Source organism: Engraulis encrasicolus, chromosome 10, assembly GCF_034702125.1.
Source record: "Engraulis encrasicolus isolate BLACKSEA-1 chromosome 10, IST_EnEncr_1.0, whole genome shotgun sequence".
Lineage (NCBI taxonomy): Eukaryota > Metazoa > Chordata > Actinopteri > Clupeiformes > Engraulidae > Engraulis > Engraulis encrasicolus.
Genome location: NC_085866.1, coordinates 24607910 through 24623369, shown reverse-complemented (window position 1 = coordinate 24623369; position 15460 = coordinate 24607910). Strand labels below are relative to the sequence as shown.

At 44.0% G+C, this 15460-nt stretch overlaps 1 protein-coding gene across 17 annotated transcripts in view; it reads left to right on the top strand.

Moving 5' to 3' along the window:
- Nucleotides 1-15460, top strand: part of ubr4 (ubiquitin protein ligase E3 component n-recognin 4) — a 106398-nt gene that overhangs the window by 88027 nt on the left and 2911 nt on the right. For all 17 annotated transcript variants that reach the window (XM_063208449.1, XM_063208446.1, XM_063208444.1 and 14 more), the window contains 12 exons: nucleotides 313-432; nucleotides 710-900; nucleotides 2159-2332; nucleotides 2916-3015; nucleotides 3227-3445; nucleotides 4804-4917; nucleotides 5546-5688; nucleotides 6267-6392; nucleotides 7042-7236; nucleotides 9178-9402; nucleotides 14252-14342; nucleotides 14637-14799. In XM_063208449.1, the coding sequence (XP_063064519.1) occupies nucleotides 313-432; nucleotides 710-900; nucleotides 2159-2332; nucleotides 2916-3015; nucleotides 3227-3445; nucleotides 4804-4917; nucleotides 5546-5688; nucleotides 6267-6392; nucleotides 7042-7236; nucleotides 9178-9402; nucleotides 14252-14342; nucleotides 14637-14799 (1861 nt within the window). The remainder of the gene's footprint in view (nucleotides 1-312; nucleotides 433-709; nucleotides 901-2158; nucleotides 2333-2915; nucleotides 3016-3226; nucleotides 3446-4803; nucleotides 4918-5545; nucleotides 5689-6266; nucleotides 6393-7041; nucleotides 7237-9177; nucleotides 9403-14251; nucleotides 14343-14636; nucleotides 14800-15460) is intronic.

The following is a 15460-nucleotide window of genomic DNA, read 5'->3' as shown; positions in this document are numbered from 1 at the left end:
TAATGTGGATGCTATTTTTTATTATCTTGGGATAACAGCCAGGCTAATGTCCTGTCTGCCTTCTGTCTGAAAACACTACAACACTATATATACACACTTGTAACAATTAAGGTATCTAAGCCAAACCTGCCTCGACTCAAGTCCAAAAGTCTAGTCCACAAAATGTACTTAAATTACAAATGTATTCAATTATTTTGTGTGTGTGTGTGTGTGTGTGTCCGTGCACTCGTCTGTGTCTGTGTGTGTGTGTGTATGTGTGTGCGTGCGTGCGTGCGTGTGTGTCCGTGTGTCCGTGTCCGTGTCCGTGTCCAGGCGCTGGTGGCAGAGCAGGAGAGTAAGGACAGCGGTGGAGCCTCGATAGCAGAGCAGGTCCTCAGCATCATGGAGATTATCCTGGACGAGGCCAACGCAGAGACCGTCTCCGAAGACAAGGTGAGGGAGAGAATTTTTTTGGCTTGTAAAAGGCCAGGTCAGGTCACCATGTTGTACGTTGTCCAAAAATAATTGTGTTTATATGTGGAGCTTTGGAAGTCATGTTGTATCGTGACTACACCTCATGCTACTGAATGTCCATAACATGTCTCTGGACCTAACATTATTCTGCACTATGGATGCCTGCTCATTAACGGCCAGATGAAACGGCCCAATTGCTGTTTGTTTACGTTTCCTTTTTCGTGACTGAGCACGTCTTTTCCTCTGTGTCTCCCAGGGTAACCTTCTCCTGACGGGCGATAAGGACCAGCTGGTGATGCTGCTGGACCAGATCAACACTCCGTTTGTGCGCTCCAACCCCAGCGTGCTGCAGGGTCTTCTCCGCATCATCCCCTACCTGTCCTTCGGAGAGCACGAGAAAATGCACATACTGGTTGAACGCTTTAAGCCCTGCTGCAGCTTTGACAAGTACGCTCGGCTTTTACGCACACTTTTCTCTCCTTCAACCTTGTGCTTTTTCTTATTTTTTTGTTTTGGTTTTCTTTTTGTTTTTTTGTGTGTTATTACTTCTGTGCGTGCGTGTGTTTCATATATTTTTATGGGCTTGTTGCCTATATTTGCCTATGTTGTGGATAGGACAGTGACGAGAGAAAGATGGGTTAGATTTGGGTAATTAGGACCCTGGCCGGATTCAAACCTGGTCCCCATGGGCATGCAAGCCCAAGGACATCTCGTTTTTTATGTCATGTAATTGAAACTGAAGTCCATTTACCACTTACCCATACAGGCAGCAAATTGTGAATAGGGAGATACTGTGCAGAGAAACTGTGTATAGGAAACGCGCAGAGAAAGTGTATAGAGAATGGCCCCTTCAGAGAGTAGTGATAGAGTACAGTCTTTGTGAAAGTCTTAAGAAGTGACAGTGTTGCCGTGAAGAATGTGTAATGTATTGCCTCTGTGCACTTCCAAAACAGGAGATTGCTGTAACTGGGTCATCTACCCCTCTGAATAATTATGCTAATTTAGATGAGCAGGTTTAGCAACAAGATGGTGCATACACATGGAAGGGTTTTTTACTTTCTGAAGCTGTACTTGGTAACCGCATACTTATCCCTATCCCCTTTTTAGCAACACTAAATAATTTGTTCAAAATTATAATAATACATTACTTAGACACTCCAGTTTTTTTCCCTCAGCCCTTCATAGACTAAAATTGCAGGTTTGCATAAGCGTGTCGCCTTTCTGTAGCTTGGGGGGTCAGAGGCATTTCACTTCCAACTTCGTGGGACTTCAGTATTCCTTCATTCCCCTTAAAACATAATCCCTTGATGACCTTGATGGCCTTTATTGTCATCGAAACGGTAATGGCCGATACCTGTTACTGAAGACTCTGTAATGCCATAGCCATATATGAGGACCAGTGTCACATTGGCAGGGGTTCTGTAGAAAAGTTTGTTATGAATGCAGTGGAACAGAACAGGTTTAAGAGGACTTCCGACATTGATCTGATATTTGTGGTGCGATATTGTCTTTGGAAAATATTCTGCTTCATTAGGGCTCCCCAGCTCAAACATAAGGTTGAGAACCCCTTGTGTAGTTTACCTATTTCAGCAAAGTGTGAATGTCTGGCCGCTCTGCACACAGAAGCTACTGACCAATCCAAATGACCCTATCCCTCTGGTGTCTCTGATGTCCTCCTCACCATCTTCTGTCTTGTTCTTCTCAGGTACGATGAGGAGCACAGTGCGGATGACAAGGTCTTCCTGGACTGCTTCTGTAAGATTGCAGCCGGCATCAAGAACAACAGCAACGGCCACCAGCTCAAAGACCTCATCCTGCAGAAGGGGATCACGCAGAGTGCCCTAGACTACATGAAGAAACATATCCCCAGCGCCAAAAAGTAGGAGAAAAGTAGTATACTCTTAGTATTTTACTTCTAATAGACGTAATATTCTGCTTTTTTATTTCTTTATTTTTTATTCTTTTTTTTATTGAACAATCAAACAAACAAACAAAAAACAAACAAACAACGACAGAAAAAAAGAGTACATCATACAGACCAGGCATCCAAACAACAAAAAGACAAAGAATCACACAAGTAGTGCCCCCTCCCCGAACCTCCCATTCCTCCCACAGTTTCCCAAACTTCCCCATTTGCAGTCTGTGTGAAAAAGTGATTCTTTCCATCAAATATACATCACTGACCACGTCAGTCTACTCTGCCACAGTGGGTATGTCTGGTTGTAACCAGTGCAATATTCTGTTTTTTTCAGCATGCTAATTACACTATAGGAATGGAGTTCCCTGTTCTTAGTTTGACAGAGGGACATGGGTGTTAAAGAATGGTTGAAGGAAATTCTAAGTGTTGACCGAATTCAGTCCTTCCCACTAGATGGATGAAATCTAAGCTGATCATTTGTATTTGATTCCAAGTGTATGACAGACAGGGTTTGACCGAATGTTGTGAATGTTTTTCTGTCTAGTTTGGATGCAGACGTGTGGAAGAAGTTCCTGTCCAGACCTGCCTTGCCCTTCATCCTCAGACTGCTCCGTGGTCTAGCCACACAACACCCGCCCACACAGGTAATGCAGCACTTTGGCCTTTACCAAAGGCAATTGAACCTGCCACTCAAAGTTAATCGGGTGCAGTTGCACCTGCTTTGTGAAGACCTTTCCCTGGAGAAAAAACACCCAAAATGGTAAAAGAAATTCTGGCACTGCAGGGTTGTATGATTGAAAATGGATGGCATGGCATCCAATGAATTAAATGGCCTGTCCAATCTCCGCCCTGCAGATGCTGATCGGGACGGACTCCATCAGCAACCTGCACAAGCTGGAGCAGGTGTCGAGCGACGAGGGCATCGGCACGCTGGCCGAAAACCTCCTGGAGGCGCTGCGGGAGCACGCCGACGTCAACCTAAAGATCGACGCGGCGCGGCGGGAGACGCGGGCCGAGAAGAAGCGCATGGCCATGGCCATGAGGCAGAAGGCCCTCGGCACTCTGGGGATGACGGTAGGATACGATATGATATGATACAATACGATAATGTCGCCCCAGGGGGTGTTTTGGAGCTGTAGGTGGCCTTGAGAAGAATACGGCTGAGAGGGGGCGGTGCTTAGTTTGCCATTGGGGGGATTAGTGCCTTTGATTTTGATAACTGGCGGTCTTAATGTTGTCAGTCTTATGATGATGCCTAGGGGGCATTTCTTCCAGAAAGGTTGAGAACCACTGCAATAGGACATAATTGTCAGTTTTCACTGAAATTCATTTAGCATTCCCTGAGCATCCAAGACTCGTTCAATAAAGGAAATACACATAACATCATAAGACTATTGCACATATGCCATGCATATGGAGCATAAGCACCAGCTGACAAAAACAGGAAATGGGGCCTAGGACTGGTACCCAGGACAACGGCACCGTGACATAAGCAGCAGCATCCATCCACTTCCTCAAGGTTGATGGTATTCAGTCTCAGTGCCTGATTTCAGGCTTTTACAGTTTGTTTGCGAGAGGAAAATATTAGGTCATTGGGTTTTTCTTATTTCAAAAAGAGTTCCGGATCAGGCTTAGGATTTTCTTCCACTATCAGACCTACATTCTATAATGAGCTGCCGTTACCATTGGCTGGTAGAAAGCCATTATAATTTTGTAAGCAGTGTTTGCTTTAACACAGTCCATGCATGTGCACCTGCGCCATGATATACAAAGAAGAGTCTCGATTCAATAAAATGGAAATAAAGGGATCTCAGGAATTATGGTTTATTGGGAATTAGGTGTGCGACCATAGGCTACTCCCAACATTTTCTAGTTAAATAGTAGTTGTAGCATAGTAGCAGGACATAATTTTATGGCTGAAATTATCCGAATCCTTTACATTGGCACGATTTCAGTCATAAAAGTATTTTCTGCCTTGCTCTGGGCATGATAAGATAAGCCTCCATAGCAGAGGGGAATAATCCATTTTGAGTATTTATGTCTTCTTATCTGAAAGCTCTGGGTTAATGCCACATGCCAAAGCAGGTCACATCCATAACGCAACCCTGTAATGTGAACAGCTGTTTCAAGTGGGGCACATCTCTAAGGCTCGGCTCAGTAGATGAAGATCATTACATCCATAATACATTAGCAGAGAATACTGCAGACGGCACTTCCTTATAATGCATTAGTGTTTTGAATTAGCAGAAATTAAATTTCGGGCAGAAATAGAAGCAGAATTAAGCCTTTGTGATGCCCTGGATCCTGTTCCTGTTCAAAAAATTACAAAAAATAAAAATAAAACATTCACCTCAGACTTGTAAATGTATACCGTAATCAGTGTGCACAGTAAGTGTAGAACTAATGTGGTGCCCTGGTGTGTTGTGTTTCAGACCAATGAGAAGGGCCAGGTGGTGACGAAGACGTCGCTGCTGAAGCAGATGGAGGAGCTGATCGAGGAGCCTGGCCTCACCTGCTGCATCTGCAGGGAGGGCTACAAGTTCCAGGTACACCAACATGCTACCACAGCACTCACTATGGGGCTCATGGATACATGCAGACAGCACTCATTACATGTCCGGCCTCACCTGCTCCATCTGCAGGGAGGGACACAAGTTCCTGGTACAGTACCACACAACCATAGCACACCTTACAAGACAAAACTCACCTGCTACAGGGTGTAATTCCAGTTCCAGATTATAACACTACTTTGCTAGCCATTGGAGTTAGATATGCATGTGTACCCTGAAAGCAGCCATGACTGCTTACTGTCTGTATACCCTGCTTTGTAAGGTTGGTATGTGGGAATCGGTACACCTGCCGGCGCTGTGTTTGTGCTGATAAGGTATCAGCTTGGACTTGAACTTTGGCTGCGTCCTGGTTTTCCAACAGTTTAGTGTTTAGTGTTTGGTTCACTCTCAGGTTTTAATAGTTTTGTTCATGCCTATTTGCCCATTAACTATGCCGTGCTTTTCTCAGATTTTAGTGTTCAGTGGGGTTTCTTTTTGACCATAAATGTCTCTTGTTTCTCCCCATAAATTCCATCCTGATTTAGTACAGTTTATTGTTTTGTGTTTCCCTTTGCTCATAAATGTGTGTTGTCGTGTCGTGTTGTGTTGTGGTTTTCCTCTGCAGCCCACGAAGGTGTTGGGGATTTATACGTTCACGAAGCGTGTGGCCTTGGAGGAGTTTGAAAACAAGCCCCGCAAGCAGCAGGGCTACAGCACTGTCTCGCACTTTAACATAGTCCACTACGACTGTCACCTCGCTGCTGTCAGGTATACACACACACCACGCACGCGCACACACACACACACACACACACACACACACAAACAGAGTATATGCCTGCACTTAAACATGGTCCAACTACGACTGTCATTTCTTTGCTGTCAGGTGCGCACACACACAAACTCAGGCCCACACAGACAGAGGCAGATAGACACAGAGACACACCCCACACACAATTCACTTCAGTCCGAGTTCAAGGGGAAATTTATTCGTCCATCAATTCAGGGGTCCCAGGCAGCATCACATTTCTCATAAAATATATGATGTTAAAACAAAATATGACACACCACAATGCAGACATAAACAATGAATGGCAGCATTTGTAACACAGTGTTCTGTCCCCTTTTCCTGCCTCTATCCATCTCAAACTCACCATCTCTCTGCCTCTTTCCATCTGTCTACCTATCGATCTACCCATTACCCATCTTTCTTTCTTTCTTTCTTCCTTCCTTTCTGTCTCTATCTGCCCCCCCCCTCTCTCCTTCCCTCTCCCTCTCTCCCCCCTCTCTCTCTCTCCTTCTCATCCCTCGGTCTCTCTCCCCCTCGTCCCTCCGTCTCCCCATAGGCTGGCACGTGGGCGCGAGGAGTGGGAGAGCGCCGCCCTACAGAATGCCAACACCAAGTGCAATGGCCTCCTCCCCGTGTGGGGGCCTCACGTTCCCGAATCAGCCTTCGCCACCTGCCTGGCAAGGTACTGGACTGCACCGGGTGACCCTAATGTTGTGGAGTTTAGCAGCAGGGTTTATTATCAAGTAATCTTGTGTCTTGCAGACTTAATCATTTCTCAATACTTTTTCAACTTTAATACTTTAATGCTCTTTGCTGGTCAAGGGAGACATTCCTTCTGTGTGCTTGTTAGTTAGTGAGTGAGTGAGGGCTTGTACTGTATGCATGCACAAGTGGGTGTGTGTTTATACTGGTGTTTCTCAACGGGGGCGGTACAGCCCCCCAGGGGGATTCGGGGAGCTCTTGGGGGGGCATTGAGAAGGATACAGGATACAGGGGCCGGTGCTTAGTTGCCATTGGGGGGCATTAGACCATTTAATTTTGTTATAATAAAGGGGTGTTGTCAGGCTTATGATGAGGCCAAGGGGGCGTTTGTTCAAAAAAGGTTGAGAACCACTGGTTTATAGGAATGCACCTGTGCATGCGTGCGTGCGTGCGTGCGTGTGTGTGTGTGTGTGTGTGTGTGTGTGTGTGTGTGTGTGTGTGTGTGTGTGTGTGTGTGTGTGTGTGTGTGTGTGTGTGTGTGTGTGTGTGTGTGTGTGTGTGTGTGTGAGAGAGATTTCCCTCGTCGTGTACTGAAGTTTTCGCTCCCCTCCCCCTTCCCCTCCGGCCAGGCACAACACATATCTGCAGGAGTGCACGGGGCAGCGGGAGCCCACGTACCAGCTGAACATCCACGACACCAAGCTGCTGTTCCTGCGCTTCGCCATGGAGCAGTCCTTCAGCGTGGACACGGGCGGCGGAGGCAGGGAGAGCAACATCCACCTCATCCCCTACATCATACACACCGTGCTCTACGTACTCAACACGTATGTACTGTAGACACACACACACACACACACACACACACACACACACACACACACACACACACACACACCTCATCCCCTACATCATACACACCGTGCTCTACGTACTCAACACGTATGTACTGTAGACACACACACACACACACACACACACACACACCTCATCCTCTACATCATACACAAAGTGCTCTACGTACTCAACACGTATGTACTGTAAACACACACACACACACACACACACACACACACACACACACACACACACACACACACACAGCAAGAGACTCACACGCACTCATGCACCCCCTTATGGCAGGCCGCGCACCGCCAAGGGTGCACGCACCCCACTTTGGGAAACCCTGCACTACATCATAACACAGTGCTCTACATACTCAACACGTATGTAGTATTGTAGAGAGGTACACGAGCGCACACACACACACACACACACACACACACACACACACACACACACACACACACACACCTCATCCCCTACATCATACACACAGTGCTCTACGTACTCAACACATATGTTTACACACACACACACACACACACACACACACACACACACACACACACACACACACACACACACACACACACACTCATTCCCTACATCATAAACACAGTAGTACTCAACAACCTCCACGCTTTTTACATTCACATACATACATGCATACATACATACATACATACATACATACATACATACATACATACATACATACATACATACATACATACATACATACATACATACATACATACATACATACACACACACACACACACACATACATACATACATACATACATACATACATACACACACACACACATACATACATACATACATACATACATACATACATGTATACATACATACATACATACATTAGGGGACCAGCTGAATTTAAAAACATGGGTACAGGGTTTAGAGCTTCAAATAGATTGAACTGTCGCTTTAAAGATGTGCCTCGTGGGAAGTCACCCCATAGCTATTCAAATAGAGATGAGATACAATCGTCCCTGCACTACCACTGAAGGCCACTGAGTGGAGGATTGGGGTATTTTGGGTTTACAATGCAGGTGGCATCTACCTTAAGTGCACATGCAGCATTGTGAAACACAATATGTCTGTATGGGGGGTGGTGTGTGTGTGCACGTGTGTGTGTGTGTGCACGTGTGTGTGTGCGCATGTGTGTGTGTGTGTGTGCGTGCGTGCGTGCGTGCGTGTTGGGGGGGGGAGAGGTACCGTCGGACCAGGTGGCCTATGGTTGGCAACTGTTCAGTTTTATTTTTTGGTCCTTTAATGAGAATATGAGCCAGTGGCTTTTCTTAAATGTGGCTGGGCGTGCTGTCGATACTCATGCATTTTAAATGGGCCAAAGTAGGGGGGGCCTCTCTGGAGGAACGCTGTCCTGATGTCTTAGTACTTTTTAATGAGGATGAGGAAAACATACTGAGAATAGAATACAGATTCTTTCTGTAGACTAACTGTAATTTAATGTGACCTTGTGTTGTTGTGTGTTTATTCATGTGTATGTCGAAACATCCTTGTCTGTGTCTTGGCTTTTGTGTTTGTGTCCATCTGTGTCTTGTCTTTCTGCCTTTTGTGCGTTGATCTTTCTGTGTATTTGTGTTGTGTGCTGTGTTTGTGTCGTCCGGTTTGTGTCTATATGTGCGTCTCTTTCCCTCTGAGTGTCTTGAGACTCCGCTTCTTTTTCTGCATGTCTGTTTGTCATCTGCACACGCACACACGCGGGCGTGCGTGCGCGCGCGCGCGCGCGCACACACACGCACACGCACACACACACACACGCACACACACAAACAAACACACCCTTCTCCATCGTCATCCCTGTCTGTCTCTTGGTTTCTGTCCTAGTGTTTAATCACTGACTGACTCTGTGTTTCCTCTTCCTCTCTCCGCAGCACGCGGGCGACGTCGCGCGAGGAGAAGAACCTGCAGAGCTTCCTGGAGCAGCCGTGTGAGAAGTGGGTGGAGAGCTCGTACGAGGTGGACGGCCCGCACTACTTCACCGTGCTGGCCATGCACATCCTGCCGCCCGAGCGTTGGCGGACCTCGCGCCTCGACTTCCTCCGGCGCCTGCTGCTCACCTCGCACGCACGCAAGGTCTCACCCGGCGGGGCCAACAAGTGAGTGGTGTACACACACACACACACACACACACACACACACACACACACTAGGGCTTTGACTTGTGCCCCAAAATCATAGTCGAAGTTCGTTTCTAAATTAAAAACGATATTCGAATATATTCGAATATTTATCCATATTTTTTACCATTAAAATTGCCCCAGTTAGACCTGATGTCAAGCTGAAGTTGTTCTTTCCCCCAGTCAGTGACTAGTAAAAGGCTATTCCAACCAGAGATGTAGCCTAATGGCCCATTAACAACATGCATTCAACCAGCCATTATTGTTTAGCAATCGTTCAGCACTTATAAGAAGACGGTAGGCTACTTAGAGGTGTGAATGCAGATTAAGACATGGCAAAGCTAGCAGCCATGTCAAACTTGTAGCCCAAGTTAAAATTTGAATTGGATCATATGGGAATCATGAGAATTGAGCACACAGCACCAATATCAACAAATATGTATTTATTTTCTATCACTAATGACGGACATTTAGGTAGTGTGCTTGTAGGTCCAGGTAAGATGACTGCCTCGTCTAAAAACGAACATTACACAAACTAGCAGTGCGCTAAAAACATGCTAAAAGCGTGCTAACAAAATCATCACCTGGAGTCTGCCTGATCTGACACCCAGACCAACGAAACTAATTTGGTCAAAATCCAAAAAACAAGAAGTTATTATCTTACTCTTGGCGTAATCACAGGTACTTGTGGGTTGAATCACATAATTCCAGAAACTCGTCAACAACTCCAGAAAGTAATGTGATGATGCTTTGTTTATTAACTGTAGCCATTCACTTGAATGGAACTCTGCAGCACTCATCTGCTTGTTAATGCGGACTCTGGGGGAGACTGCCTGCCGCAAGTGTCCTGCTACGGAACACAGAGAGATGAGCCACGCACGCGACTCTCCTCAACACAGCTGTAGTGATTAACCAGCCATGGAAAAAAATAAATTGAGACTGTGAATTACGATGTTTACAAGGAAATAATTTTAATCAATAACAATGAAATACCCAAAAAAGCAATACCCATGTCAGATTCGAATATTAATGGCCAATTAATATTCGTTCGAATGTCTCGAATTTTCTTAACATTCGACTTATATTCGAATATCGAATATCGAAGTCAAAGGCTTAACACACACACACACACACACACACACACACACACACACACACACACACACACACACACACACACACACACACACACACACACACATTCTCTTGTCTCAATCCTGGTGGGCTTCTCATCTCGATGTCCCGACATGATTGTTGCTCACACATTACTTCTTTATTTGGATTGACAGATAGACGTTTATCATAGCACAAGCCGAATTTCGTAGGAGTTTACAGAAAACTAAAAGAAACTGCTCACTGAGTGTCCTAAGGATACATGTGGCACCTCCGTCTCCAAATGAAGAGGCTCCCAATTATGCTGGATACTTATGCTGATACTACTTTATCTTTTTGCCTGTTGTTTAGGGAGAGAGAGACACACACACACACACACACACACACACACACACACACACACACACACACACACACACACACACACACACGATTTCTTGACCTCCATGCTAGTGGTGTCAACAATAATCGATTCGGCAATGCAATGCAATGCGGGGCATGGACAATTCAATTCAATGCGGCAAGTTCCAGAATCGATGCAGCACATTTTTTTAAGTTTCATGCGTGGATATTTCAGGAGCAAATGAATGTTAAATTAAATAAAAGCGCTTCAAAGCATTGAAAACAGCAAGACTGATACAGAAAACAGCCAATAAAATGTTGATCAGTATCTGACTATTTGAATTGCCTCATTATGACTGATGAAACATTTGCTTTGCTTTCAGTAGAAATGTATGCATTGCAATGCATTGTACAAGCGGATTCCAAAAAAGTTGGGACACTTTGTATTTTGTGAATAAAATCGAAATGCCGGCAATTTCAAAACATTCAATATGTTAATAAGGTAGAGCATTATGTGCAGACAACATATCAGTTGTTAAAATCAAGCAGAATTATTGTTTTGAATTAATTATGTCATCATTTAAAATTTGACCCATGCAACAAATCTCAAAAAAGTTGGGACAGGGCCAAAACATGTTGTAATAGTGGGATAATTCTAAAAATAACACAGGGAAGAATATTTTAAAAGGAACTATATTGACTGCCAGCATGAATGCACAAATAAAATACCATCACAGAGAGGCTGTGGCACGCAGTAGCGAAGATTTTGAGGGACTAATTACTTATCTATTACACAGAAAGGTTGAATTATCAAAATTGCAGGCATATAAGGCCAATTTCCGTAATTTAGAGCTCTGTGTAATCATTGTATGAGTTATGAGATCATGACATATTTGTCGACAACAAGCAAACTATGACACTTCAACAATGACAGCTCTCGAAAAAATGACCATAAACACAACACTTGATAAATGCACATGATGCAGACATTAAACAGTGTTGCATGCGACAAAGCTCATTCTAGATGGACCTAAGAGACATGTGAAACTGTCCTCTGATTACAGAATGGAAAATATTGCATCCTTTTTTAAAATAATGGAGTCATGCACCCTCCAGGTTATATAGAAAATTAATACTTCAGCTTGATTTAGTGGTCAGTCTGAAATACAGCATATGATGGTAAGGGGGTGCAGAGGTTCCTTGGTTATGGTCTTCTTACTCATGTAGAGCATTAAAATAAACGCTGAATAATATATACAGACTTTAAACAGCATACATAGCTACCAAGGCATTATGTTTTGGAGCACCTCCTTTAGATATTGCCCCATAATGGTGGCAAATTTCAATCTCTACTATGTTCCAACAGTGTGGTTCCATCATAAGAGTAAACGGGTCACAAAATAGTTTTCTTGCAGACAGGATATGCCACATATTAAGCATAACAAGAATGTAAACAAGTTGAAGAACACACCTATCAGTTGAGCTGCTGAAATCATGTCTCACACATCAAAATACCTAATTTTTTAATAAAATGATGCTATCAGTCAAAGTATTTAACTGTTCAGTCTCATCCCTTGTGTTGTGTTTAGTTTTATCCAATATAAAAAGCTTTTTATTGGCCCTGTCCCAACTTTTTTGGGATTTGCTGCAAGGGTGAAATTTTAAATGATGACAATCACCTCAAAACAATATTTCTACTTGACTTGAACAACTGATATGTTGTCTGTACATAATGTTCTACCTTATTAACATATTGAATGTTTTGAAAATGCCAGCATTTTGATTTTATTCACAAAATACAAACTGTCCCAACTTTTTTGGAATCCGCTTTGTAGAATCGAATCGAATCTAATCCCTCCCTCCCGGATCGGAATCCAATCGTGAGGGCAGTGCCAATGCACACCACTACTCCATGCACAACTTGTACATGAATCCCAAACAGTGACTTGAATCTTTTTAAGATCCTTCATTATGTGAAGTTGGGGACGACAAGTGATTGTGGCACATGTAGACTCAAACTCATGCACACATGCACGCATGCAGACACACGGGAGGCACATGCTCAACGTCTTAAACAAGTTGCAAACTAGTAACTCTCTCTCTCACACTCACACACACCTACTCATGCCGTCCAGGTCTCACTTGTAGGAACCAATAAATGAGTGGCCCAGTGTCCCAATGTGCTACCATGTCAGCAATAAGGTAATAGGTGCCTGACAAAGAACCGCAAATGAGAAGACAAGACGTACAGACTGTTTTTGCTCCAAAGGGTTATTAATGGGGACAGAAAAACTAGAAAAACACTACTTGTCTTTGTCAAGTCAATATACAGCCCAATCCACATGCCACCAGGCAAACCCTCCATTCTTTCGGCTTTTTTCATTTTTGACATTCAAAGGTGAATGTTAATCCTCGCCCGAGGCCGCAGTAGTGCACTTAACCCAATTTTTTTTTTATTTCTGTCCTGACTAACTCCATAATTGGTAACTGTGAACAAGCTAGTTTGACAGCATTTTGTTTCCACCCACGATTCATAAGAAAAACACAACCGTGATTGTTCCATTAACTCAAAGAGGATAAACAAATCGGTTCCCTGTTTTCTCTGTGTGATTGACCTCTCCTCCCGCATATTTGCCCTCTGACTTGAGAGTAGCAGGGGCCGAGCGGCTCGGTAATGAGGGCTCTTTTGTCTTGTCAGATTGGTTTAGCTTTGTTTCGCCCTCTCGTGAAAGAAGGGCTGCAGAATCGTTTGTCGCGGGGTACTCTGTTCATCAAACAAGACTAAGTAGTTCTTTGGCCATTGGAGTAGGAATGGTCTCTTATAGTCAAACTACTTAGAGAGCATGCCACTCCAGAATCAGTAGAGGCCTTGCAGAGCAGGGTTTGAAAATATTACTACTACTGCACTACAGTATTGCTTTAACCCATCTTAGCCTAAGCCCTTTTTGGGAAAGGGTGCCCTTTGCCTATTAAATCCTAAATATCTCAACCTCTAAAGCACATACAAACATGAAATCAGTTGCATTTAAAAGCTAGGACCCTCATTTTGGATTAGAATGTGTTCATTCAGCTCTAACATACTAACATGTTTAAAGAAAAACCCTCAAATCTCAAGAACCTAAATGCAGTGTATATGTGTCTCCAGGCTACAATGGGTTAAGGATGTTGTTCACTTTTCATTCCTGGGACATTTTGTGCCTTTTTGGTAATACCGTGAATCCCATCTAACTTAGGAGAATTTTACAAAGGCGATTTTAGGGATTTAGCGGCAAAACATTGTTCATAGTATCTTGGTGAACACAATAAAAACACTGTTTGCTGATCTCTGTTGTAATGCTTTGTTCTTTGCTAATGTTTTAATCTCTGTGCCCAGGCTCACGGACAAAGCTGTGAAGGAATATGCAGTTTACCGCTCGCCGCTTCTTTTCTGGGGTCTGGTGGATCTCATCTATGACATGTTCAGGGTAAGAGTCTTGATGTAAACATAGCATGTAGCTACCCTAAGCATCAATTGACTGTCAAATAATATTTTCGTTATTGTCATTGATTTTCAAATTGTGTCTTTGCAACAACAACAAAAAAACACAAAAAATGGTCACATTCCTGGATAATATTTATTGGCCATCAATTGTATGTTCAGTTCTGGGGAGCAGCCAGAAATTTTGGGCCATTTAAAGTCCCATGCCAATGCCTTAGTCATCATCATCATCAACACCATAATCATCATGTCCGCTCGTCCCATGTCTCTCCCCCAACAGAAAGTGCCCACCAGTAACACGGAGGGAGGCTGGTCCTTCTCGTTGGCGGAGTATGTGCGGCACAACGACATGCCCATCTACGAGGCGTCGGAGCGGGTACTCAGGGCCTTCCAGGACGAGTTAATGCCTGCTGAATCTTTCCCAGAGTTCCTGGATGTAGTAGGTCAGTGGAACATGCTGTTAATGTAAAAAAAAAAAAAAAAAAAAAGCACTGGAAACGGAAACTCTGAAACACTGAAATCTGTATGTTGAGAGCCCTTTCTTGTGGGTCATAACACACATTCACACACACACACACACACACACACACACACACACACACACTCACACACACACACACACACACACACACACGTACACACACACACACACACACACACACACACACACACACACACACACACACAGACACACACACACACACACACACACACACACACACACACACACACACACACACACACACACGACATTCACACACAAGACATTCACACACAAATGACACACTTAATAAATAATGTATATACAAGTACCCCTTTTCAGTTATGCATAAGTATTTGTAGTCCACTGACAATGTATTGTATCAGTAAGTAATTGCTTCATGTATTATTGAAGCATCAGCTCAGTGAACAGCTGTCACTGCTCTCTCCCTCAACAAGGTGAGGAAAGTAATGACCCATGACCTGCAGAATGTGTTGATCTTTCATTAACAATTAACTTCAGCCATTGTTGACCACCTCATGACTGCAGTGTTATGTAATTCCAATGGCTGGAGCTGAGTGGTTACCTTCAAGTACATGATGGTTCTCTAGTTCTCATTCTGC